Source organism: Equus caballus, chromosome 3, assembly GCF_041296265.1.
Source record: "Equus caballus isolate H_3958 breed thoroughbred chromosome 3, TB-T2T, whole genome shotgun sequence".
Lineage (NCBI taxonomy): Eukaryota > Metazoa > Chordata > Mammalia > Perissodactyla > Equidae > Equus > Equus caballus.
Genome location: NC_091686.1, coordinates 10600464 through 10626864, shown reverse-complemented (window position 1 = coordinate 10626864; position 26401 = coordinate 10600464). Strand labels below are relative to the sequence as shown.

The 26401-nt window shown below is 38.7% G+C and overlaps 1 protein-coding gene across 14 annotated transcripts in view; it reads left to right on the top strand.

The window, feature by feature from the left end:
- CNOT1 (CCR4-NOT transcription complex subunit 1) overlaps positions 1–26401 on the top strand; it is a 112961-nt gene that overhangs the window by 28445 nt on the left and 58115 nt on the right. For all 14 annotated transcript variants that reach the window (XR_011437332.1, XR_011437333.1, XR_011437334.1 and 11 more), the window contains exons 2-10: positions 6944–7219; positions 20150–20257; positions 20837–20935; positions 21554–21622; positions 21712–21766; positions 22424–22627; positions 23646–23814; positions 24884–25010; positions 25154–25264. Coding sequence is in view for 11 of the 14 variants with exons in the window: in XM_070262977.1 (XP_070119078.1) it covers positions 7118–7219; positions 20150–20257; positions 20837–20935; positions 21554–21622; positions 21712–21766; positions 22424–22627; positions 23646–23814; positions 24884–25010; positions 25154–25264 (1044 nt within the window). In the remaining 3 variants the exon portion in view is untranslated. The remainder of the gene's footprint in view (positions 1–6943; positions 7220–20149; positions 20258–20836; positions 20936–21553; positions 21623–21711; positions 21767–22423; positions 22628–23645; positions 23815–24883; positions 25011–25153; positions 25265–26401) is intronic.

Below are 26401 nucleotides of genomic sequence, written 5' to 3'. Positions count from 1 at the left end.
TTTCCTTCTGGTCTGGAGCTTTTATAAATTGCTGGATGTTAGAGGAACGGTTTTTGCACATAGTGATATTATTTGGTTGCAGTTACAGCTTGTCGCCACTAGATGGGGGTGGATAGCCGCGTATTCTGAGCCCTCTGCCTACAGCCGAGATGGTGCAGCGCAGCCGGGGGCCGGGGAGGGAGGGGGCACTTTCTCTTGTAGGCAGACCTGGGTTTCTGGATCAGCTCTTGCTCTCTGGTTTCCTGGGGCCTTGGCTTGATGGGGTCCCCCCACGCAAAAGCTTTTGCCCCATTAGAGGGCTTCTGTCTAGGCTGAAGGGCGCTAGGGAGTCCTGGGTGATACCCCAGGTGTGTGACCCCTCCCCCACTCCTTCCCTCTCGGAACTTCCCGCGGCAGCAATCCCAGTCTTTAGGCTAGGGAGCGAAGAGCTCTCTTACCCCATTCCTTCTCCTCTCAGGGGGGCTCCAGCTTCTCTGTCCTCCATCATTCGGCTGCTGTGGGTCTCTGGCGTTTCCTGTGCTATTAGGATATTTTTTGTTGGAGTGTGGTTGCTCCTTTTTGTTGTATGTTGGAGGGGAGAGAGTCCCTAGTGAGTTCACTACACAATGACGCTGACGTCCTGTAGATGGGTGTTAAAGCCATAAGAATTAAGTAGATCGCCAAGAAAGTGAGTATAGAGAAGTCTAAGGAACCCAATACTGTGAGGTCGAAAAAGGAAGGGCCAGTAAATGACACTGAGAAGGAGAGACCAATGAAATAGCGATTTGGAAACAAAGTAACAAAAGTGTTTGTCTTGGAAGCAGTGGTAGGTCTGTCAGAGGCTTCTGATAGGGTGATCACATGACATGGTTTACGCTTGTGGTCTTGTTGTGAATTGTTAATGGTACTCCCTTTACTTTCAGAAGTATCCTAGTTTAGTTAGTAAATTATGTTGTCTTGCTACTAATAGATCTAATAAGATGAGGGCTCAGATGGGTCATTAGTTTAATGCATTAACTTGCTCATATAATAAAGATTGGCTTTTTGAAACTTGCATTACACTGGTATTTTTATCTTCCGCAGTTTTTAGATGCTAATGTGGAAACATTGTAGCCCTTGCCATTGGGCTCTTAGCAGAAGAGATGATAGAGTTGAAGTACCAAAATTTCAGTTCTATTTGAGAAATTCAGTTTCTTGGAAGGTCATTCAACATTTATTTTGAGAATTTGTGCTGTACATAGGTAAAATAATTAAAAAGGCTGTCAGAGCATCTGTTTCATAGTTTATTTTGTTGTTCTTCTGTTTCAGCATTTTTTTTTCTTTTAAAGATTGGCACCTGGGCTAACAACTGTTGCCAATCTTCCTTTTTTTCCCCCCTGCTTTTATCTCCCGAAACCCCTCCTGTACACAGTTGTATATCTTAGTTGCACGTCCCTCTAGTAGTGGGATGTGGGATGCCGCCTCAGTGTGCCTGATGAGCAGATCCGAACCCTGGGCCGCCGCAGCGGAGTGCGCGAATTTAACCATTCAGCCACGGAGCTGGCCCCTGTGTCAGCCTTTTTGGTATACGTTCTGAATAAGGAGAAACTTTCTATGTCTTGCAAACTCCTTTTTCTTTTGGTGAGGAAGCTTGGCCCTGAGCTAACATCTGAACCAATCTTCCTCTATTTGTATTTGACATGCTGCCACAGCATAGCTTGATGAGTGACGTGTAGGTCTGTGCACAGGATTCAAACTGGCCAACCCTGGGCTGCCAAAGTGTAATGCGTGCACTTAACCGCTATGACACCGGGCCATCTCCCCCAAACTCTTACCTATCATGAAATCTATTGCCCTTTCATATGTAATTATGTATAATAATTATTAGATGTTTGTAATAGTTTGAAAAATACCTACTGTTTGTGTAAATAACATACTTTGGATAATATAGTTTTAGCTGAACTCAACTTGCAAAAATTCAAAATACTGTGAATTAATATTTGGCACTAAAAATGAGTGTTTTAGTTTTAAACAAAGGGGTTCTGTTTTGACTCTGTTAACCATGCGGTTTTAATGATATGTTATCTGAAGGCATCTTAGCCAAGGACTGTCTGGATTTGAGTTCTTACTTAGAACTTGGAAGGGTTTTGAGTGGTTTTGAGGGCATTTTTTTCTGGAAACAACTTGTGTATAAGCTGTCTGGTTTAGCTTGGATGTAGAAATCCTGAAACAACCAATGTTATGTATATTTAGCTACATTCATTTTTCCTCTTGGTTCTTTGGCTGTTTTTACTGAAATCTCAAATAATCTATCTTTTCTTTTGGTGAAGAAGACTGTTGCTGAGCTGACACCTGTGCCAGTCTTCCTCTATATTTTGAATGTCGGACGCTGCCATAGCATGACTTGATGAATGGTCTGTAGGTCTGCACCTGGGATCTGAACCCATGAGCCCTGGGCGAGTGAAGCAGAGTGCACAGACTTAACCAGTACACCACTGGGCCGGCTCCTAGCATGTTATTCTAAACCTACTTGCCTTTACTGTGGAATTTTTCCCCCCCATTATTTGTAAGTTTTGATCTAGAAAGTAAAGGTGGAAAATAAATGTATACTTGTGGGAAAACAACTTTCAAAGCTAAAGAAAGTGAAAAGGAAAGCTTCCGCACTTCGTGTTCCTATTCAGAGATATCTGTTATTAAGTTTTTAATTTATTCAACCCAAAAATTCTGTATCTTTTTTTTTTTTTTTGAGGAAGATTAGGCCTGAGCTAACTGCTGCCAATCCTCCTCTTTTTGCTGAGGAAGACGTGCCCTGAGCTAACATCCATCCCCATCTTCGTCTACTTTATATGTGGGACGGCTACCACGGCATGGCTTGCCAAGCAGTGCCATGTCCACATCCGGGATCCGAACCGGCGAACCCCAGGCCACTGAAGCTGAACGTGTGCGCTTAACCGCTGTGCCACTGGGTCGCCCCCCCCTTTTTTTCCCTTAGTCAGCATCTTTACTGCAGCTTTACTTGATTCTTTTTTGGAGTGGGGGGTGGCCTAGGAAGATTGGCCCTGATCCAACATCTGTTGCTAATCTTCCTCTTTCTGCTTGAGGAAGATTGTCACTGAGTTAACATCTTTCTTGTCTTCCTCTACTTTGTATGTGGGACACCACCACCACAGCATGGGTTGATGCACAGTGTGTTGGTCCACGCTTGGAATCAGAACCCATGAACCCTGGGCTGCTGAAGCAGAGTGCCTGAACTTAACCACTGTGCCATCAAGGCAGCCCCCTACTTGATTCTTTTAAACAATTACCTATTTTGCACGTACCATAATTTATTTAAACAGTCACTTTTTGCTGTTGTACTCTTTCCTTTTGCTAAGATAAGCAAAACTTCAGTGAAAATCTTTGTTTCTTTGAGTTCTCGAGGCAGTATATCTGGAGGGATACCATCATAATAGTGGAATTATAGGTTCAAGGGTAGTGCAATAAACACTTTTTACAATATTGACAATTTGAGTTTCAGAAAACGTTGTAGCAGTTAATACTGTTGTTAACAGTCTGTCTTGTTTGCCCAGATTCTTGTTACAGTATGTCCTCAGATTTTGATTTTTGCTTGTCGTATAACAGAAAATATGCTGTCATTATAACATGAAGGAAATAACTTGCTCTAAGAATTTGTAGCAGGCAAGTTTAGTTATGTATAATTGATAAATATAAGCACAGTTTATCTGTAACTTCTCAAAAGATATCTTGACTCGTTCCCAAGCCTCTCCTACCCTTTTTTTTTATTGAGTTAATGATAGGTTACAATCTTGTGAAATTTCACTTGTACATTAATGTTTGTCATTCGTGTTGTAGGTGCACCACTTCACCCTTTGTGCCTACCCCCCACCCCACCTTTCCCCTGGTATCCACTAAACTGTTCTCTTAGTCCACATTTTTAAATTCCTTATATGAGTGGAGTCATACACAGATTATCCTTCTCTATCTGGCTTATTTCACTTAACATAATTCTCTCAAGGTCCATCCATGTTATTGCAAATGGAATGAGTTTGTTCTGTTTTGCAGCTGAGTAGTATTCCATTGTATATATGTACCACATCTTCTTTATCCATTCATCTGTTGATGGTCACCTAGGTTGCTTCCATGTCTTGGCTAATGTAAATGATGCTGCAATGAACATTGGGGTACATAGGACTTTTGGGATTGCTGACTTCAAGTTCTTTGGATAGATACCCAGTAGTGGAATGGCTGGATTGTATGGTAGTTCTATTTTTAATTTTTTGAAGAATCTCCATACTGTTTTCCGTAGTGACTGCACCAGTTTGCATTCTCACCAGCAGTGGATGAGGGTTCCTTTTTCTCCACAACCTCTCTAACATTTGTTACTATTAGTTTTAGATATTTTTGTCATTCTAACGGGTGTAAGGTAATATCTTAGTGTAGTTTTGATTTGCATTTCCCTGATGATCAGCGATGATGAGCATCTTTTCATGTGCCTATTGGCCATCTGTATATCTTTGGAGAAATGTCTGTTCATGTCTCCAGCCCATTTTTTGATTAGGTGGTTTGATTTTTTGAGTTGTGAGAGTTCTTTATATATTATGGATATTAAGCCTTTGTCAGATATATGACTTGCAAATATTTTTTCCCAGTTAGTGGGGTTTTTTTTTGTTTCAATCCTGTTTTCATTTGCCTTGAAGAAGCTCTTTAGTCTGATGAAGTCCCATTTGTTTATTCTTTCAGTTGTTTCCCTTCTCTGAGAAGGCATGGTGTCTGAAAAGATCCTTTTAATACTGATGTCAAAGAGTCTACTGCCTACGTTTTCTTCTAGAAGCCTTATGGTTTCAGGTCTCACCTTTAGGTCTTTGATCCATTTTGAGTTTATTTTGGTGAATGGTCAATTTTCATTCCTTTGCATATGGCTTTCCAGTTTTCCCAGCACCATTTGTTGAAAAGACTTTCTTTTCTCCATTGTATGCCCTCAGCTCCTTTGTCAAAGATAAGCTGTCCATAGATGTGTGGTTTTATTTCTGGGCTTTCAATTCTGTTCCATTGATCTGTGCACCTGTTTTCATACCAGTACCATGCTGTTTTGATTACCATAGCTTTGTAGTATGTTTTGAAGTCAGGGATTGTGATGCCTCCAGCTTTGTTCTTTTTTTTTTCAGGATTCCTTTAGCAATTTGGGGTCTTTTCTTGGCCCATATGAATTTTAGGATTCTCTGTTCTATTTCTGTAAAGAATGTCATTGGGAGTCTGATTGGGATTGTTTTGAATCTGTAGATTGCTTTAGGTAGAACGGACATTTTAACTGTGTTTATTCTTCCAATCCATGTACATGGAATGTCTTTCCATCTCCTTATGTCATCATCCAATTCTCTTAGAAAGGCTTTGTAATTTTCATTATATAGGTCCTTCACTTCCTTAGTTAAATTTACCCCAAGGTATTTTATTCTTTTTGTTGCGATTGTGAATGGTATTGTGTTCTTGAGTTCTTTTTCTGTTAGTTCATTATTAGATTGTAGAAATGCTACTGATTTATGCAAATTGATTTTGTACCCTGAAACTTTGCTGTAGTTGTTGATTACTTCTGAGAGTTTTCCAATGGATTCTTTGGGGTTTTCTATATATAAGATCATGTCGTCTGCAAACAGCGAGAGTTTCACTTCTTCCCTCCCTATTTGGATTCCTTTTATTCCTTTTTCTTGCCTGATTGCTCTGGCCAGGACCTCCAGTACTATGTTAAATAAAGTGGTGATAGAGGGCATCCCTACCCTTTTTTTTAAGGAGATGTGGATGAGAACATAGGTAGAACGTTTGTTTTGTATAAAGAAAACAGAACAAAACAGAGTAGTCTTTCTACATTGTTAAAAATTGTTAAAGATAAAGGTTTAAATGCCCTCACCAAGGGGTTTTTAAGCTTAATGAATTTTCTGTACCTTACGTGGTGAGTTCTGATTGTAATGAAATGAGCAGATTTCAGAACAGAAAGCTATGGATAAGCTTCTTCCTTGTATCCGAAAATTTTTGTGTTCCAGCAGCAGTACTTGGTGAATTCTTAGGGAAAAAACTTGTGGGGTGTTTTTTTGTTTTTTTCTTTATTTGGTAATACAGAATAGGTCCTCTGATTCAGCAGGTGGTTGCAATTAAACTGATAAGCATCCTGTCATTTTAGCTGTATTGCTGCTTTCAGCTTTCCTTTCTAAATGCTTCTAGTAAAAAGTTTGAACAATGCAGGAAAGGATTGGGGTTCTAGATCCTTTATTTGCCTTTAAATCAGCCATTCAGATACCTAAACAGACATTTTAAGGTACAACTTGAAGACTAAGCTCTCTGATTCTGAAGTAGTACATAAGAAGTAAAGTGAACAAACGAGATCTTGTAAATAAGTTGTAATTAGTGTGGGAAGAGGGGCTGAAAATGTTAGGTGTTTCTTTCCACAAACTCTAATTTTAATTAAGTACTTTCCTGATGTTTCTAAAGGGTATAGAATAAATAATCATTTTGAAATTGATAAAATAGAAATGTCAAATATTACAGATTGTCTTGCTAAAATAGAAATTTTTTGGAGGCAGGGATAATTTTTTTTTTTCAATATTGGCCCTGCCCAATTTTAAAACTTGGCATCTTTTTTTCTGTGAGGAAGATTGTCGCTGAGCTAACGTCTGTGCCAGTCTTCCTCTACTTTACATGGGATGCTGCCGCATGTGGCTTAACAAGTGGTGCTAGGTCTGCACCTGGGATCTGAACCTGTGAAGCCTGGGCTGCGGAAGCAGAGCATACGACCTTAACCATGACGCCACCAGGCTGGCCCCCGAGCTTGGCATCTTTTATCAATAGTAGTTGAGATATCTGAATTTTATTTTAAAGTCCTTACTGGTATTTTGGGTACTAAGATGGAGAGATGAAGGTTATTTAACTTTTTTTTTCCTCTAATAAAAAGGTAACTAATCTAAAAGTCTGATTTTATTTATTTATTTTTAAACAGGTGCCATGTTTCAGAACAGACTAAGACTCCTGGTAAAGAAGAACTGAAGACACTGTACAGACATCAGATATAGGCTAATTACAAAGAAAGCATTAACCTGCCTCTGAGGTGACTAAAGGGGAATAATGGTGATTTTGCGCCGGGCTCGGCCGCCTGCTTCCGCCCCAACCAGCAATGAATCTTGACTCGCTCTCGCTGGCCTTGTCTCAAATCAGCTACCTGGTGGACAATTTAACCAAGAAAAACTACCGAGCCAGCCAGCAGGAAATACAGCATGTAAGTAACCTAGTCAGAAAATCTAAGTACCATTAAGGGAATGAGTATGCAGTGGAAAGAAAGTTTGTATGGGTGTGTTGCGTGAAAAGTATCTAATTTTTGCCCCTTACTTCAAGTGATTTCTCTTCAGCTTAATATATAAAAGAGATCTTATCCCGGTTCTTTTTTGAGGGGGTTCACAGATTTTTGTTTTTTTGTTAAAATTATGAAATATTTGTTTTGATCTAATCCTATTTTTTCCTTAATACTTTTTTAAAAAATTGAGATAAACTTCACAAACTATAAAACTCACCCTTTACAATGTAAAATTCTGTAATTTGTAGTTGATTCACAAAGTCGTTCAACCATTACCATCAAACTCCAGCATATTTTCCTCACCCCAAAAAGAAATGCCTGAATCCATTTGCAGTTGCTCTCCATTTCCCCTCCCTCCAGCCCCTGGCAACTGCTAATCTACTTTCTGCTTCTATGGATTTGCCTTTCTGGACATTTCATATAAATGAAATCATCCCATATGTGGCCTTCAGTTGTCTGCCTTCTTTCACTTGGCATGATGTTTCAGGTTTCATCCATGTTGGAGCATGCATCAGTACTTCATTCCTTTTTATGGCTGAATAAAAGTCCATTGTATGAATATATTCCACATTTTGTTTAACTGTCAGTTGGATATTTAGGTTTGTTTCCACTTTTTTGACTCTTATGAATAGTGTAGCTATCAACATTTGTTTACCAGTTTTTGGGTGGATGTTTATTTTCAGTTTTTAGGATATATACCAAAGAATGGAATTGCTGGATCATATGGTTACTCTATTTTTACCTTTCTGAAGAACTGCCAGACTGGTTTTCAGAGCATTGCATCACTTTTCATTTCCACAAGCAGTGTATGAGGGTTCCAATTTTTTTTCATCCTCACTAACGCTCATTGTTGCCTGTCTTTTTGCCTTTAGCCCTGCTAGTGGAAGTGAACTGGTATCTCATTGTAGCTTTGATTTATAGATAATGCTGTTGAGCATCTTTTCATGTGCTTCTTTGTACATCTTTGGAGAAATGTCAATTCAAATCCTTTGCCCTTCCCTCCCCCTCCATCTTTTAAAATTACTGTTCTCCAGTGTAGATTTGACTTGTAGAGTATTTCATTCAATCTTCGTGAAAGTTAAATAGTATACTATACCTTAGTTTTAGTGATTGTACCCCCTTCCCATTTATAAATCAAATGGAGTATCACACTTAGAATTCTTCATATTGTTAAAGCATAATTTAGCTGTATGACCCTGGTTAACTTCTCCAAACCTCCTTTTCTTCATCTGCAAAATAAGGATAAAAACAATAAAATTTGCAGGACACCTTGTTGTGATTAAATGAAATTAAATAGAGTACGTAACACAGTTCCTGTCTCAGCATTAAAAAAGTGCTAATTCTCCCTCTATAGTATAAATTATAGTTACTACGTAAAGTAGTTAGTACACAAATAGAAACTTGTAAGTGAAATAGGTGCTTAATTATTTGAGCTAAATCTAAGGCTTGAGAGGGTTTGTATGGAACTATTTCCTTGTCTTTTTGGGGTGTGTGTAATGTGTGCATGTAGCAGTTGTGGTTGTGGTTTAATGTGATTTTTAAAATAGATAGCATATTAACCTGATTACCCTAGGTACCCATTTCTCCTACCAACAGGCAACCAATGTTGGCTATTTCTTCATTGTCCTTCCAAAGATATTTGCATATAGAAAATGGGAAGATATTTCCCCCATTTCATATGGTGGCGTATAGTAGATATTGTTCTCCATCTTTTTGTTTTGTTTTGTTTTCAATTTACCAGTCTGTCTTGGAAATCATTCCTTATCCATACGTGAAAAGTCTCTTCATTCCTTTAAGGCTGCATAGTAAACCATTGTCTGGATGGATCATAATTTACACTTCACTGTTGATGGACACTTAGGTTATATAAGAGTTTTTGTGTGTGTGTGTGTGTGTGTGTGTGTGTGTGTGTGTGTGCGTGCTCACACACTGTGGACAGTGTTGTTACAAGGTAGTTCCTGCCTATATATGTTGTTGTATTTGTAGGATAGATGCTTAGAAATTGAAGTTTGGACAACTTTTCCAGTTTACTTTCTAATGGAAAAGCTCTATCCTTAGAATTATCTAGTATCTATTTGATTCCCCCCCTTTGTACTGTTTCTCTGGTACATTGAAATATCACCAGGTATGTATGCTTATGGAGTTTACTGCTTTGATGAATTATAGTGCTAAGTTCATTGTTTTAATACCTTCAGTGGTCCTCTTACTACAGAACAAAATCCAACCTCCTCAGTCTGAGTTTTTTTTTTTTTTTAATTTCTTTAGCTGAGGAAGATTCACCCTGAGCTAACAGCTAACATCTGCCACCGATCTTCCTCTTTTTGTATGTCGGCCCCTGACAGACAAGTGGTGTAGGTCCACAGCCTGAACTGAATCTGGGCCCCTGAAGCAGAGTGGGCTGAATTTAACCACTAGGCCACCAGGGCTGGCCCATCATGGCCCTTTAAGTTCAGTTCTAAATGCTGTTTCTGGAATTCTCATCTTTCGAGAACCAAATCTAATACCACCTGTCCAGTGAAGACTTAACCCCTTTTTTCCTTTATTTGAATTAATTCCTTAGGGTAAATTCTGAAAGCTCTGTTGGTCAGAGTGTGACCTAACAATTTCATGCAGCTGCTATTTAAGCATCTGCCGTGTACCACACATTATTTTTTTGGCAACTTTTTATTGAAATAAAATGTATACACAGAATAATTTCCCAAATTATAAGTGTGCAGATAAATTTTCATAAAATGAACATATACCTATTATAACCATGCAGATTAAGAAAAGTGATACTAGCGTCTCAGAAGCTCCTCGTTTAGTTGCTGAACATATCACTTAGGCACTCAGCAGTTTCACTTCTACGTATATACCAAACAGAAAGGCACGTGCACGTTCATCATAAAACGTGTATCTCAATAGCCCCAAGGTGGAAACAACCCGTGTCTATCAACAAGGTATACTATGAGGCATTGAGACTATTATGTGGAACAACATGCCTTGATCTTACAGTGTTGAGTGAAAAATGCTGAGTATTCCATCAGTTCAGTCATTCTATTTGTACAGTCAGTTCTCTGATCTTCATAGCAATTGTTCAAGCATTTACAATGTTCCAGGTGTTATTTCTAATGTGATATTACATCAGTTCTCACATTCTCACTTCAGTGGTGCAGGGTGGGTAGTATTGTTCCATTTTACACTGAGGTTCAAAGACATTAAGTATTTTGCCCACTGGTATTCTGCCTGAAAATGGCAGATAGGAGATTTGAATCCACAACATTCCTGTGTTGAATCTCTTTATGTTGTTCCTGAAAGACAAAGAAGTAGAAGAAAATTAGAGACAGGATTGTAAGGTCTCCTAGTCTCAAGTTTGGCTGCGCCTGACAGCCCCTACTCTAAAACGTCTTCCACTCTGTTCTCAGAGTGACCTTTTGAAAATGTATAGCTAGTAGTCTCTTTGAGGTTTTAAAATCTTTTGTTCGTCTCTGTCCCACTCAGTAAAGCCCAGACTCCTGACTGTGCCTATGTTGCTGTTCTTTGGAAGCAGACATGAGACAGTTTGGAATGCAGGTTATTTATAACGTTTGAATACCTGTAGGGGGAGGGGAAAAGACTGGCGACAGAATTGGGCAGAAGGAGAACTGTGGTGGAAACACAACAAAACCCTGGCCAACTCCATGGGGAATTCTGCAACGGATATCAAAGTTGTCCCACAATGGGCCCAAATGGCCAGGCCTTTACATCCCTTAGGATTGTATGAAGGCTACCTCAGGAGGGTGTGTGCCCTTGGATAATATGACTCCAGCTGAGACAAACCTTAAAGGCGGTGACTGCTGGGGCAGTTAGAACTTCTTGCAAGTGGGGAATCTGGTGGCACTGTCTGACTTTACCCCAGCAAGCCTCTGCATGATCTGGTCAGCTTAATACTGAATTACTAATTGGTTTGATCATCTTCCCCACTCCCAAGACCTTGAGATATTGGACTATCCTTTAGTTTGTCTCTTACACCTAACATTTAGTAAGTGTTCAAATGCAATTGGAATGAATAAATTATTTAGTAATTAATTTTGAAGGTAAGGGTTAGAATGCATGGTTTCACCTAATGGCTGAGGTTTCTCAGTGTCTACAGATTTTCTTTAGAAAAGTAAATTTTGTGTCTTTAACAGTACCTTTGCAGACAGCCCCCTCTCTTCTATTACTTCTAGAAGGATTAGGAATTTAGAACTGGAGTGGGAGCAAGGTTCTAGTTCTTGGCTCTGTCTTGATTTCCTTTGGTGTTAGGTAAAGACTTGTGATTCTTGGATGCTTAGTATATTTTAGTGCCATGCTTTGTTGTGGCTTAGTCTGATCAGATTTACTATCTTGGCTGGGATCATGTTCCCTTTGTTATTTATCCTAGTGACAAATGGGAAGAAGGAATATTTATCGAATTTATTATATATATGGGTTCACTAAACATGAGAGCTAGCTATTTATTACCATTATGTAGATTAAAAAACAGGGCTAGAATTTAATTTGTCCCATTAGTCAGGATTTTGTGATGTTCTTTAAAGATTAACCCCTGTAGTTATGCTTTCCTTTAAAATACTCATCATTATGAAAGAAATTATACAAGTAAAATAAAATTAAATCAACACTAGTTTTTCTACTCAGCTTCTTAGCATTTTGGAGTGTTCTTTGATTTTGCATTAAAAATAGTTGTTCTAGGGGCCGACCCTGTGGTCTAGTGGTTAAGTTTGGTGAGCTCTGCTTTGGTGGCCCGGGTTCAGTTCCCAGGTGAGCACTACCACACCCTTTGGTGGCCATGCTGTGGTGGTGACTCACAAAATAGAGGAAGATTAGCACAGATGTTAGCTCAGGACGAATCTTCCTCAGTAAAAGAAAAGAAAGAAAAGTTCTATAAAAACATTTTTTTTTTAAAGATTTTTTTGGGGCTGGCCCGGTGGCACAGCAGTTAAGTTCGCATGTTCCGCTTCTTGGTGGCCTGGGGTTCGCCGATTCGGATCCTGGGTGTGGACATGGCACCACTTGGCAAAAGCCATGCTGTGGTAGGCATCCCACATATAAAATAGAGGATGATGGGCATGGATGTTAGCTCAGGCCCAGTCTTCCTCAGCAAAAAGAAGAGGATTGGCAGTAGTTAGCTCAGGGCTAATCTTCCTCAAACAAACAAACAAAAAAAAGATTAAAAAAAATTTTTTTTAATTATTTTATTTTGTTTTTTAGGTTTTTCCTTCTCCCAAAGCCCCCCACTACATAGTTGTATATTTTAGTTGTGGCTCCTTCTAGTTGTGGCATGTGGGACGCCACCTCAGCATAGCTTGATGAGCAGTGCTAGGTCCGTGCCCAGGATCCACACCTGTGAAACCCTGGGCCACTGAAGTAGAGTGTGCAAACTTAACCATTGGGCCACGTGGCCAGCCCCATAAAAACATTTTATATCCTGTTCTTTAAATGATATAATCTCTAAATATAATTTAAAAAATTATAAATGTAAATTTATAAAACCAAAATTTTAAATTTATTAAATTAATAAATAAAATTTATAGTAAAAGTTTTATTGAAGATAATCTTGGGGCTGGCCCTGTGGCCGAGTGGTTAAGTTCACGTGCTCCACTTCGGCAGCCCAGGGTTTCGCCGGTTCAGATCTTGGGCGAGGACATGGCGCTGCTCATCAGGCCATGTTGAGGTGGTGTCCCACATGCCACAACTAGAGGGACCCACAACTAAAATACACAACTATGTGCTGGGGGGATTTGGGGAGAAAAAGCAATTAAAAGAAAAAAAGAAGATTGGCAACAGTTGTTAGCTCAGGTGCCAGTCTTCAAAAAAAGAAAAGATAGTCTCAAACACAATGAGTAGAGTAGTACAATATAACCCCCATGAATCTGTCATCTAGCTTCATTTTAAGCTATGACCAGGCTGTTTGATCTAACCCTTCCCCTCAGTTGTTTTAAAGCACAGTCCAGACATAATTTCATCTCTTCATAATACCATTTTAACATCTTTAAACAAAAAAAGCACAATACTTCCTAAATATCAAATATCCAGTTAACAGTCACATTTCCTGTTTGCCTTATATTAAAAAAAATCTTAAAACTTTTGGTTTGAATCAGGATTCAAATAAAATAAATCAGTTTGTCTCCTGGGCCCTTATTAAGTCTTATTTATTTATTTATTTATTTGTTTGTTTGTTTATTTATTTTTTGCTGAGGAAGACTGGCCCTGAGCTAACATCCGTGTCCATCTTCCTCTACTTTATATGTGGGATGCCTACCACAGCATGGCATGCCAAGTGGTGCCGTGTCTCCACCCGGGATCTGAACCGGCGAACCCCGAGCTGCTGAAGCAGAATGTGTGGACTTAACTGCTGTGCCCCCGGGCCGGCTGCTGTAAAACAACTTTTATTCAAAGAATAGTTTAGTCTTATTAAAAATACGTTGTATGTTGAAATGAATTCAGTGCTTACTGTCTGTCCTTTTGCTGCAGTTTCTATATTCCTGAAAAAACTTTATTTTCATTTGTTTCTTTTTTGGCTGTAGATCATTGCCAGCAGATTTGTTTCATTGAGAACTTGGGTGCTGTTACCCGGATTCTTTCATGCTTAAGGATATATCATTTTTATTTGGAGTCGATTATCACAAGATATGAAATTCTTGGGTCAAGTTTGTTTCCCCCTAGTTGTGTAAATACTGCTCTCCATTATTCTTCAGTAACATCAAATGCCAGAAGCTCCCTGGCTTCTTCCTCCTCCTCTTTCCTCTCTCTCCTTCCTCATGCATTTTAGGTAACTTTTCTTGCCTGCATCTACTCTTAACCTCGATATCCCCATAAATTTTCTTTTAATTAGAGTTCACTTCATGTGTATACGTTTTGATTATTCTGTTATTACCTTTTCTTGTGCTATGGTATACCTTTCAATGTTTCAATTCAAATATTTATTTCAGGGATATTTTTCTTCTTTTCTTTGAATGGTTTTCTTTGTCATTTCTTCTCTTGTGGATTGAGGTATATTAATTTTATTAGGTGGTTATCTTTTCTGTAAAATTTTTGCCTTAGTTCTTTCCTAAGCCCTGCAAACTTGCTTTCATTTCCTTCTGTTATCTTATTTTTGAACTAGTGTGTCACCTTTTTGAGGACTTTCCCCCTTAAAAAACAAAAATTTCTACCATTTCTTTGAGGGTATGGAATACTATTTGAACTCTTCTTGTTTGTTTATTGGGTAAGTTCTTTGAAATGTATGTTCTTCACCTGTCTTGTTTCTTTGCTTTGTTTATTTTACAGGTTCTTGAAATAGGGACTTTTTGCTTGTCTTTGAATCAGTGCAATTATTTACTCACATTTAAATAGTCTTAGGAATACTTGAGGGCAGGAAAGTGTCTTGGGGTACTTCACCATTTCTGTTTTCAGATTTGGTAATGGTTTCCTCATTCTTCTCCAGCATTCTTCTTTGTTCACAGACGTTAAATGTGGCACCTTGAGCTTGATTGTTCGTCTATATCTCTCTCCCTTGCCATTCTGCAATTTCTTTGTGTTGATCTGGGTCTCTAAATGGACAGTCTGTCCTTTTTCATGGCCCATTTGTGCCCCCAATTCATCACCTGAACAGAGAATAATTATACATATTTTGGGACGTTTATCAATTCTAGACATTTTTATTTTTGGATTTATCAGTCCCAAGTAGAAGTCTGCATTTGGCTTGTCATTTGAGTTGGTAAGAATGAGCTCTTTGCCATATTTCTCTGGACCACTTCTTAAAAGAGAATGTATTATTGAAGATGTAATTTTAAAAAAAAATTTGTTATTTGAGAGACTAGAGTAGAAAAAGGTGGTCTTAGTTCCACCATCTTTTACTTAGGAATTCAAAATTTTATCCTTAATTTAATGCTTTTTTTGTTAGAAGAAACCCTTCATAGTTGCAAAAATTTTTCATGTTCTTTTCAAAATATTAAACTGTTTTGAATACATGCACTATTTTTCATAAAGTATTCACAAAGTATTCATACAGATAAGGCAATAAGAACCTGGAATTTTTTTTGAAGAAGAAGATGATTAACCCTGAGCTAACTGCTGCCAGTCTTCCTCTTTTTGCTGAGGAAGACTGGCCCTGAGCTAACATCGTGCCCATCTTCCTCTACTTTATATGTGGGTTGCCTACCCCAGCGTGATGTGCCAAGCAGTGCCAATTCCGCACCCGGGATCTGAACTGGTGAACCCTGGGCTGCCGAGAAGCGGAACATGCGAACTTAACCGCTACGCCACTGGGCTGGCCCCTGGAATGAATATTTTTAAGGGTTAGAATATGTTCAGCAAGCTTAAGAAATATGAATGAAGATGCTGATGCAAACTTGTTTGTATGGAGCATATGTATATTTTGAAACAGTCTGATTATTCTGGTTGCTATAACTATAATCATGGTAGTGTAGAGAGTTACTGTCTTCAATTTAAATTTTAAAATCTAGTATTTTATAATTGTATGGAATCCTGAGTGTTTTTGGGACCTTTGAGATCATCTGTTGGGCTAGATTTTGTATTTTTCTTTATATAAATCTTTTTGAGCTTATGTGAAAATCCACATATATATATATATATATATATATATATATATATCTGTTTTTTGCGTGGGTGTGAGGAAGATTGGCCCTGAGCTAACATTTCTTGGCAGTCTTCCTCTTTTCGCTTGAAGAAGATTGTTGCTGAGCTAACATCTGTGCTAATCTTCCGCTATTTTATGTGGGATGCCTACCACAAGCATGGCTTGTCAAGCAGTGCCATGTCCGCACCCAGGATCTGAACCGGTGAATCCCAGGCCTCCAAAGCGGAACGTGTGCACTTAACCGCTGTGCCACCGCACCAGCCCCTATTTTTTTTTTTTTAAATAGATAGGCTTTTTTTTTTAAAGGTTGGCATGTGAGCCAACAGCTGTTGCCAATCTTTTTTCTTTGTTTTCTGCTTTTTCTCCCCAGATCCCCCCAGTACACAGTTGTGTATTTTAGTTGTGGGTCCTTGTAATTGTGGCATGTGGGATGCCGCTTCAGCGTGGCCTGATGAGTGGTGCCATGTCCGCACCAAGGATTCAAACCAGCGAAACCCTCGGCCGCCGAAGCAGGGTGTGGGAACTTAACCACTCGGCCACGGGCCCAGCCGCTAGTTACTTTATTTTTAATACAGCCTAAAGATTTTGCTGTCACATTGTAAGATAGTTACTTAACTAAAGCTTTGAATTATTTTAGTGGTCTCCACTGCCCAATGAGTGGAGTGGTCTGAATTTTAAGTAAAAATATATAGGACTTAATTTTACAGGAGCAATAAAATCTTATTTCAACATCTTTGCAACCCAATCATGTTTTTAAAATACCACTTGTTTTAGAAGAAAAAAATAGTTGCTCCTAATGAAGGGCAGCATGGTATCACAGAAGGAATATTGCGTTCACCCAGCAACCATAAAACACACCATTTAATTCCACCACCAGCCGGCAAGTTATGTGTGACATTTGTCTTTAGTCGCTCCAACCTTGATTTTTAAAAAAAATCTTATCTGTGATAACATGGTATTGTTTGTCTTATATATATTTCTTAGGGTTGTTGTGAAGATTAAGTGGCTGTAAAAGCAATTGTAAAATTATAAAAATATTATATAAATAAATGTAAAGGATAAGAAGGGATATTTGTAAACTTTTGCTGATCCTGATTAAAACAAAAACTTAGAAGTTTTTTTGTTTTGGTTTTTGGCCATTGACAGTCTGATGGAAAGTCCCTTCCATTTTTTAGGTTGGTGTAACAGCACCAGATAAGTTAGTATGTTCATTAACTGTCATCTGATCCCCTGACTCCCTCTGGCCTTTTTGTGTTTGTGTACTGTTTAACTTCTGCCTCAAAGGCTGTTCCTCCAGCTCTATCTGGTTGTCAACTTCAATGTTTTAAGTCTCAGCTTACATTTTACATCTTTAGGGAAAGTCTTTCTGTGGTACCTCCCCCCTCCCATCAATATCACATAGCCCTGTTTCATTTTCTTCATATGACAGTTAATATTATCAGAAATTCTTTACCTATACTTTTCTTACCCCATGAAAACATCCTTCGTGAGAGTTATGGAACTCACTGGTCTGTACTGCTGTGTTTGCTGTACCTTGTATTGTATCTAGTATGTTCTCAACATGTATTTGTTAAGCCAGCTACTCTTGCTCTTTTGAGGGAGAGCTCTGGTTAGTTGAATCATTGGTGATTCTAGTCTTAATTAATTTTTTTTTAAAGATTTTATTTCTTTCCTTTTTCTCCCCAAAGACCCCCGGAACGTAGTTGTATATTCTTCGTTGTGGGTCTTTCTAGTTGTGGCATGTGGGATGCTGCGTCAGCGTGGTTTGATGAGTAGTCCCACGTCCGCACCCAGGATTCGAACCAACGAAACACTGGGCCGCCTGTGGCGGAGCGCACAAACTTAACCACTCGGCCACAGGGCTAGCCCCTAGTCTTAATTATTTGAATTGGCTATTTAATATCTTCAGCATTCAAGGCGATAGGAAAAAACAATCTTTTGCCTTTGTAGAACTTAAGGAATGATAAGAACCTACAAAACCAATACATTGTGAATAGGTTCATAGTAATCTTTATAGATGCAGAGGTTCTTACTGATTATCAAATTATACAGATTTTAACTTCTATGTATGTATGTATGTATGTATGTATTTATTTATTTATTGAGGAAGATTAGTCCTGAGCTAACTGCTGCCAATCCTCCTCTTTTTGCTGAGGAAGACTGGCCCTGAGCTAACATCATGCCCATCTACCTCTACTTTATATGTGGGACGCCTACCACAGCATGGTGTGCCAAGCGGTGCCATTTCCGCTCCCGGCATCCGAACCAGTGAACCCTGGGCTGCCGAAGCCCGGGCCGCCGAAGCACAACGTGTGTACTTAACTGCTGTGCTGCTGGGCCGGCCCCTAAATTTTAACTTTTAGATGTTTGTGGGACAGTGTGAAAATTGGTCATACTTAACTACCACACTTTCTGGATGGGGAAAACTGAAACTGAAATAAGTTAACTTAGCCAGCTGTCACTTAATTATTATGATACAGTCGAGAGACTGTAGGCTTTGGAGGTGGGCTATGAATCCTTCCTCCTCGACTCATACACTAGTGGATTTTAGGCTGCTGGAATCTGTTTTAAGTGTTCACCTCCTCATCTATAAAATGGGAGTAAGTTTTGGCAGAGTTGTTGAAGATTAAACTGAGAAAGCTCGGTACCATATCTAGTCTAAAGTAGGTAGTTAAATATTTATTATTTATAATGTAGCATTTAATAAGCAAGTGATTACTCTCCACATACAATGTGTTAAGCTCTTTTGTAGACTAGATGTGAGGAAGTCAACACAACTACATGAATTCCCTCTTCTCATGCAACTTAAAAATCTAGTGAAGGACGTGGAAAATAAATTATCAGGTGGTGATAAGTGCTATGGAGAAAAGTAAAGCAGGGTAATAGGTGATGATGGGTCAGGTCGTGTTGCTGTTTTTGGGAGGGTAGTTATGAAAGGCCTCACTGATGAGGTGACTTGAGAGCAGAAACCTAAAGGAAGTAAGAGCAAACCATGTGTAGATATTTGCAGCTTTCTTGTATAGGAAATAGCAAGTACAAACACTGGTAATTTTGAGAAACACCAAGAAACTAGTGGCGCGTGGGGTAGCATCTACAGTACTGAAATCATACTGTTTCCTTTAGGGCCTTGCCTTGGAGGTTATTGCAATGAGTCACAATTGTGTTAGATTTCAGGTTACTCTTTTTTTTTTTTGCTGAGGAACGGTTGCCCTGAGCAGACTTCTCTTGCCAATCTTCCTCTTTTTGCTTGAGGAAGATTGGCCCTGAGCTAACATCTGTGCCAGTCTTCCTCTATTTTGTATGTGAGTCACCGCAACAGCATGGCCGCCACCGAGTGTTACAGACCTCCGTGCAGGGAACTAAACCCGGGCCACCAAAGTGGAGCACGTGGAACTTAACCACTAGGCCACCAGGCCGGCCCCTGAAGTTGCTTTTTTTTATTTTTTATATAAAGATTTTATTTTTCCTTTTTCTTCCCAAAGCCTCCCAGTACATAGTTGTGTATTTTTAGTTGTGAGTCCTTCTAGTTGTGGCATGTGGGATGCCTCCTCAGCATGGCCTGATGAGCAGTGCCATGTCCATGCCCAGGATTCAAACTGGCAAAACCCGGGGCCACTGAAACGGAGCACTTGAACTTAACCACTAGGCCACGGGGCTGGCCCTTGAAGTTACTTTTTTTTTTTTTAAAGATTTTCTTTTTCTTTTTTTTCCCCAAAGCCCCCTGGTACACAGCTGCATATTTTAGTTGTGGGTCCTTCTAGTTGTGGCATGTGGGATGCCACGTCAGTGTGGCCTGACAAGCGGTGTCATGCCCAGGATCCAAATTGGCGAAACCCTGGGCCACTGCAGCAGAACGCATGAACTTAACCACTTGGCCATGGGGCCAGCCCCTGAAGTTACATTTTTAAAGTAAAATAAATGCATAGAAAAGGTGATGCTCTTGTGTGTGCAGTTTGTTATAAAATTGTTGCCTTAGAACTTAAAAAAAAAAATTGTGTTCTTACTACGTCATTTTTTTTGTGTAGATGTTGACCAAAGCACATCTATGGAGTAATTACTGGTGGTTTTTCTTCCATCCTTCCTGCCAGTGACTGTGGGAAACATTTAAAAAATATTTAATTATAAAGTATTGCTACCTCCATCTCATTAATTCCTATAACACTTAATCCAAAGCGAACAATTAATGTGAGTTGGGATTTTGCCTTAGAGGTTGATTTTTTTTTTTTAATCTCCCTTAATATTGACTACAAACTCATATTTTTTCATCTTTAATTTAGATTGTGAATCGGCACGGCCCTGAGGCAGACAGGCATTTACTACGCTGCCTATTTTCGCATGTGGATTTCAGTGGCGATGGTAAAAGCAGTGGCAAAGATTTTCATCAGGTATTTGGGGGCTTACAGAGTGTATGTTCACTTAGATCTAATCGTTCAATGAATTGCATTTTGGTCATAATGTGTAGCAAACAACACATACAAATAGCATCCAGAAATAATCTTAGCTGAATGGCTGAAAGGTATTGGGACTTTTCCGTTTTTTGTCCTTCCCTTCTGCCTGGATGCAAACCATTGCAGCTCCCTAGTTGAGGCTTAGAGAGCTGGGCATCAGGCCTGCCTGAAGGAAGCAGGAATGTGGGAAGTCCTGCTTGACAAGTAAGTAAGGCAGAGAAGGGACTCTCTTGTCATAGATTGAGTTTCTTTGGCTTGATTCTCAATCTGGGAACAGTTTATCATGATGTTATTCCTTATGGTTACCTTGTCAATGGACTCTGTTCTGTAGAAGTTTTGGTTTGCTGCAAATAGACTTTAAGTAGTTTAAATGGGTTTTTTCAAGAGCTAGTTTTGATCGTGTAGAAACAGTATACAAAATTGGATTGCACTTTAATGTTGTTATGAGTACCTCTAATTCTGTGTATGCAAGAATATGACTTAGTGCTAATGAAAATTCATCTTTTATTTTTTAAGACCCAGTTTCTGATTCAGGAGTGTGCGTCACTGATTACAAAGCCAAACTTTATCTCGACGCTGTCCTATGCCATTGATAATCCATTGCACTATCAGAAGGTTGGTATTGTTTTTATCTTTAGTAGTCCTAAGAAAGTGATCTTTTACTAGGCTTTCTGAAAAGATCTTAAACCTTTATCTCATAGTATCATGTTTTTTTTTTTGTTTTTGTTTTTTTAAAGATTTTATTTTTTTTCCTTATTTTCCCCAAAGCCCCCCGGTACATAGTTGTGTATTCTTCGTTGTGGGTTCTTCTAGTTGTGGCATGTGGGATGCTGCCTCAGCGTGGTCTTATGAGCAGTGCCATGTCCACACCCAGGATTCGAACTAACGAAACACTGGGCCGCCTGCAGCGGAGCGCGCGAACTTAACCACTCGGCCACGGGGCCAGCCCCTCATAGTATCATGTTTTAATTTTAAAATTTCAAGTAGTTACTTTGGGATTTTTGTAGTTTCCAGTAAAATCAAGACAGTTTGATAAATAGAATCTTACTAAAACCAGATTCTGTGAAGCTTAAGCTTGTCAGTCTTCGGTTCTAGGACATGATGTGTTGTTTCTAGCAGCACTACAGATTTATGTCACTCCTATGTAGCACCAAAATTGGATGAACAGATGCTTTTATAAACTTTTTGAAAATTGTAAGTTCTTGTTTTAAAATAAAGTTTGTTTTGTTTCAGAGTTTAAAGCCTGCACCCCACTTATTTGCCCAGCTGAGTAAAGTTCTCAAGTTAAGCAAAGTACAAGAGGTAAGTGATTTAAGAAAAGAGATCTAGGCAAAATTAGAAGCAAAAACAGCTGTTTGACTCTTTGGTCAATCTAATCCTTCTTGTTTCAGGTAATTTTTGGCCTTGCCCTCTTGAATTCTTCCAGCTCAGATCTCAGAGGTTTTGGTAAGTTTCTTTTCCCCTACAGATCCTATAGTGAAGTTAGATTCTTTAACATCCGTGGTTTTTTTTTTTTAAATTAAGATTATGATAGTTAACAACCTTGTAAAATTACAGTTGTACATCATTATTAGTTGTGTTGTAGGTACACCACTTCACCCCTAGTGCCCTCCCCTACCCCCTCTTTCCCCTGGTAACCACCAATTAGTTCTCTTTGTAACGTCCATGGCTTTTTGAATCTTGAGACTCCATAGCTTAGATTCAGAGAGTAAGATAATCTAAGATTATCTTCTTTTGGTCTCTCTTATGTATGTATGATAAAAACACATAATGTAAGCTTTGCCTTTATAATCTTTTTGAGTGTATGGTTCAGTAGTGTTAACTGTGTTCACATTGTTGTGTAACAGATGTCTGGAGCTTCATCTTGCAAAACTGAAACACTTTACTCATCGATTAACTCTCCATTTCCCCCTCCCACCTCCCCCCAGCCCCTGGCAATTGGTCTCTTAGTTTATACCTACCAGCTAAAGCTATGAAAACATTAGAGGGTGAATGGTGAGTTGGTGGATGAGAATGATGATCGTCTATATTTGGATGTTATGTGATGTTTTACCCATTCTGGTTCAAAAATAACTTGTGGTTTTTGGTTTACCTGGTTTCTAGCTGCCCAGTTTATCAAACAGAAGCTTCCAGATCTTCTGCGTTCTTACATTGACGCAGACGTCAGTGGAAATCAAGAAGGTGGCTTCCAAGATATTGCAATAGAGGTCCTACACCTCCTCCTCTCCCATCTCCTTTTTGGGCAGAAGGGAGCCTTTGGAGTTGGACAGGAACAGATAGACGCTTTTCTTAAGACGCTGCGCAGAGGTAAAGGAGTATAAAAGTTTTTTCTTTGGGTAAACACAAAACATATGACAAAAGGATTTTAGAATATAAGTGAAGACAGTGATTTACCTTTCTGTTCTTAAGTTGGTAATCTTTTAAGAAAGAGTAGTTTATAATTTAAAATATGAAAGTGATAAAAGCCTCATTATAGAAAAGGCATAAAATGAATATAACTTCACCTGTAATCTTGTAATATAAATAAAACCTCAGTTAAGATTTTCCGTGTAGTCTTTTTTTTTTTTTTCCCCCATAGGGAAACAGAGACTACATTATTGTGGCATGCTTTTTTTAGTTAAAAAATTAATCACTGTTGATATACCCACTTTACTTCCTTGGCTATTGGCATTATTCCTAAAATAACTTCTGGTTCTATTATTGCCGTTCTTTGTTCCTCTGATCCTTCTTTTAGAGATAGAAGTAGTCTTTTTTTTTTTTTTTTTTTTAAGATTTTATTTTTCCTTTCTCTCCCCAAACCTCCCCCCGCCGTACATAGTTGTATAGTTTTAGTTGTGGGGCCTTCTAGTTGTGGCATGTGGGACGCCGCGTGAGCATGGCTTGATGAGTAGTGCCATGTCCGCGCCCAGGATCTGAACCAGTGAAACCCTAGGCCACCGAAGTGGAGTGCATCAGCTTAACCACTCGGCCACAGGGCCAGCCCCTATACTGATATTCTGTTGGTTTTTGATGCCTTCTTTGTATGAGAATTGACAGCCCTATTGTGAAAATTTAAAGTAATATTTAGGGTGTGAATTGGTTAATAGATCCTGGGATTCTAATATAAAAAGTTAAAAATATACTCATGAGCAATTTTTATGATATAAAAACATTCAAATTTCGGAATTGGTGTTGAAGTCATAACTTGGGCTAGCTGGATTGGAAAAAACTGAATAAACTTTGCTTTGAATATGAACTTGTGGAAGACTCAGGTTTGAGGGGCTTTTAAAGAGAGTAAAAGAGGATAGTTTGTTTTTAATCAATTGTAATCTTTTTCCTCCTTCAGATTTTCCTCAGGAACGCTGTCCCGTGGTGCTTGCACCACTTTTATACCCTGAAAAACGGGACATTCTAATGGACAGGATCCTGCCTGATTCTGGAGGGGTAGCTAAAACCATGATGGAGAGCTCTTTGGCTGATTTCATGCAAGAAGTAGGCTATGGCTTTTGTGCAAGGTTAGTAGCAAGACATTAAACTTCTGGTTACTCTTGTGCCAAACACAGTGTGATTCTTTAAAGCAAGTTCCTAAGATTCCTTAGTGTGTTATCATCTTTGCCTTTGAAGAATTTTGCTTCTGAATTTAATCTTCTACATACTAGTTTTGGTGGCAGCTGTAAATATCCTAGAGGCTAAATTTCTCTCTCTTTGCCCACCCTGGTTTCTCAGATTTAGGAATCAGGGGGTTCCTGGCCTAGTTGCCAGGATAGGCATTTTAGCTTTTGGAGAAGAGAGAGCACTGACTCAAGTGTTGTTGGAACTTGTATCGTTTCCCACCTGATGTGTCTAATTATTCTCCTCCCTGCCACCACTCTCAGTTTCCTCACTTTACCTTCATCTTCTATAAACTCCCTTTTCTGCCTTTTTTATATCCTGCCTCTTGCATATTTTTCATACCCTCCAGGGGCACCAAAGGAAATTGTTTTGCCCTATGTTCGTAGCACTTGTGACTGTGATAAAGTGGATTGTTAATATTTTTCTGAGAGTAAGTTATTAAAGGCATTAGTGTACCTTTGCTTTGAATTTAAGTGTAACTTTTAATGTTTTTAAAACTTGTATAAGCCACCTTTCCACTATGGTTGCAAGTGTATTTGTGGGTGTGTGTATGTGCCCCCTGTAAAACTTTTATTAAATTAAGCTGCAGGATGCAAAGTGAAAAAGTTAGGGTGCGTTTTCAAGTCTTTGTACATACCAGAATAGTTGCACTCACCTTAAATGTCAGTATTTTAAAGAGTAATTAGATTCATATTGAAGATTGAGGAGAATAACTTTATGTCTTTGTGAGAAATATCATTACTCTTGGCTCATAGTTTCTTCCATTGGTCTTTTAAACTTTTTCCATTTTCTTAGTTAAGTAGGTGGTTTTTTACATTCTTAGCTATATAAAAGTGACAAGAAATGAAACTTATTACCCTGTCTCTATTAGTGAAACTCTGGATTTCACTCAAGTGCTCATTTTATATTAGCATATCTTAACCTTGATATTGAGGGTGGTAGTGTTTTTCTGAAGTTAAATTTCTGTTTCAGTATTGAAGAATGTCGCAATATAATCATGCAGTTTGGTGTTCGGGAGGTCACAGCTGCCCAGGTTGCAAGGGTTTTGGGAATGATGGCACGAACTCATTCAGGATTAACAGACGGAATTCCTTTACAGGTAAGTATAGAAGTCAGCTGTTTTACAATGTGAATTAATGTCCTGCCCTCTTAATTTATTAAATTACGGTATGATTGATTGTTCTACCAACCAGAGCTGAACACATTAAGTTGTTGAGTTTAATTCAAATTTTACTTCTGCAGAGTATCTCTGCTCCTGGCAGTGGTATTTGGAGTGATGGAAAAGATAAAAGTGATGGAGCACAGGCACACACATGGAATGTAGAAGTGTTGATTGATGTTCTCAAAGAACTGGTGAGTACATGTAATCATGTTTTTATATTCTTGATGTTAGTATAATGTAGCTCAAAGAAGGTAAATTTTAATGGATAAAAATACCCAGCTGAATGAGACCAACAGTGTTGTATAATTTTCAACTTCATTGGATCGCAAGTAATGAAGTGTCTGAGATAATTAAGCACTCAAAATAGTACCTAATCAAATTCCAGTTTTATTCATTAGGAGTTGTTTCTCTGTAGTTCTGAGTGGGACTGCTGAGGCGATTTGTTCAGTTGTTGGTGTGTGGTTTTATTTGGAGGGACGAATTTGTTGCAAAGTAAAGATTGAGGAGAAAGGAGGCCTTTTGAATGTTCTCTGGAAGATGCAGCAAGAATCCTGCTCACCTTGTTTATGGGTGGATAAGGATAATAAAAATCATTACTTGATATTTCCATTTCTGGAATATCCACAAAATAAATAATTGGCTCCCAGATAAACAAAGTACCTCCCCTGAAATGTTGAAATGCTTACATAAAACATAAAAGAATGAAACTTTTAGATATTAAAAGAGAGCAATGAAATTTAGTCAGTGGGAGAATAGTGGAGTGAAGATGTAATATTTTCAGTCTTGTTCATAAAGTGTCAAGGAACAAAATACAACATTAGAGTAAAGACTACATATACATACAACATACTTATTAGGTATCAGGTCATATATCTATTCTGTTGCTCATTTTTAGTTTTGCACATTTGTAACTTACAGGTAAAATTGAGTTACAGAGAATAATGCTGTTCTTTATGTAACCTTACTGCTAACAACATCAATGGGATTTCTTTTTCCTTTTTTTTTTTGATGGAGGTTATGATAGTTTAGAACACTGAAATTTCAGTTGTACATTATTGTCCGTCACCATATAAGTGTGCCCCTTCACCCTTTGTGCCCACTCCACACCCCCCTTCCATCTGGTAACCATGAAAGAGTTCTCTTTGTCCATCTTTCACCCGTGAGTAAAATCATACAGTGTTTTGTCTGTCTCTGTCTGGCTTATTTTGCTTAACGTAATTCCCTCAATCTGCATCCATGTTTTTGCAAATGGAATGATTTTGTCCTTTTTTGTGGCTGAGTAGTATTCCGTGTTTTGTGTGTGTTTGTGTGTGTGTGTGTATATACAC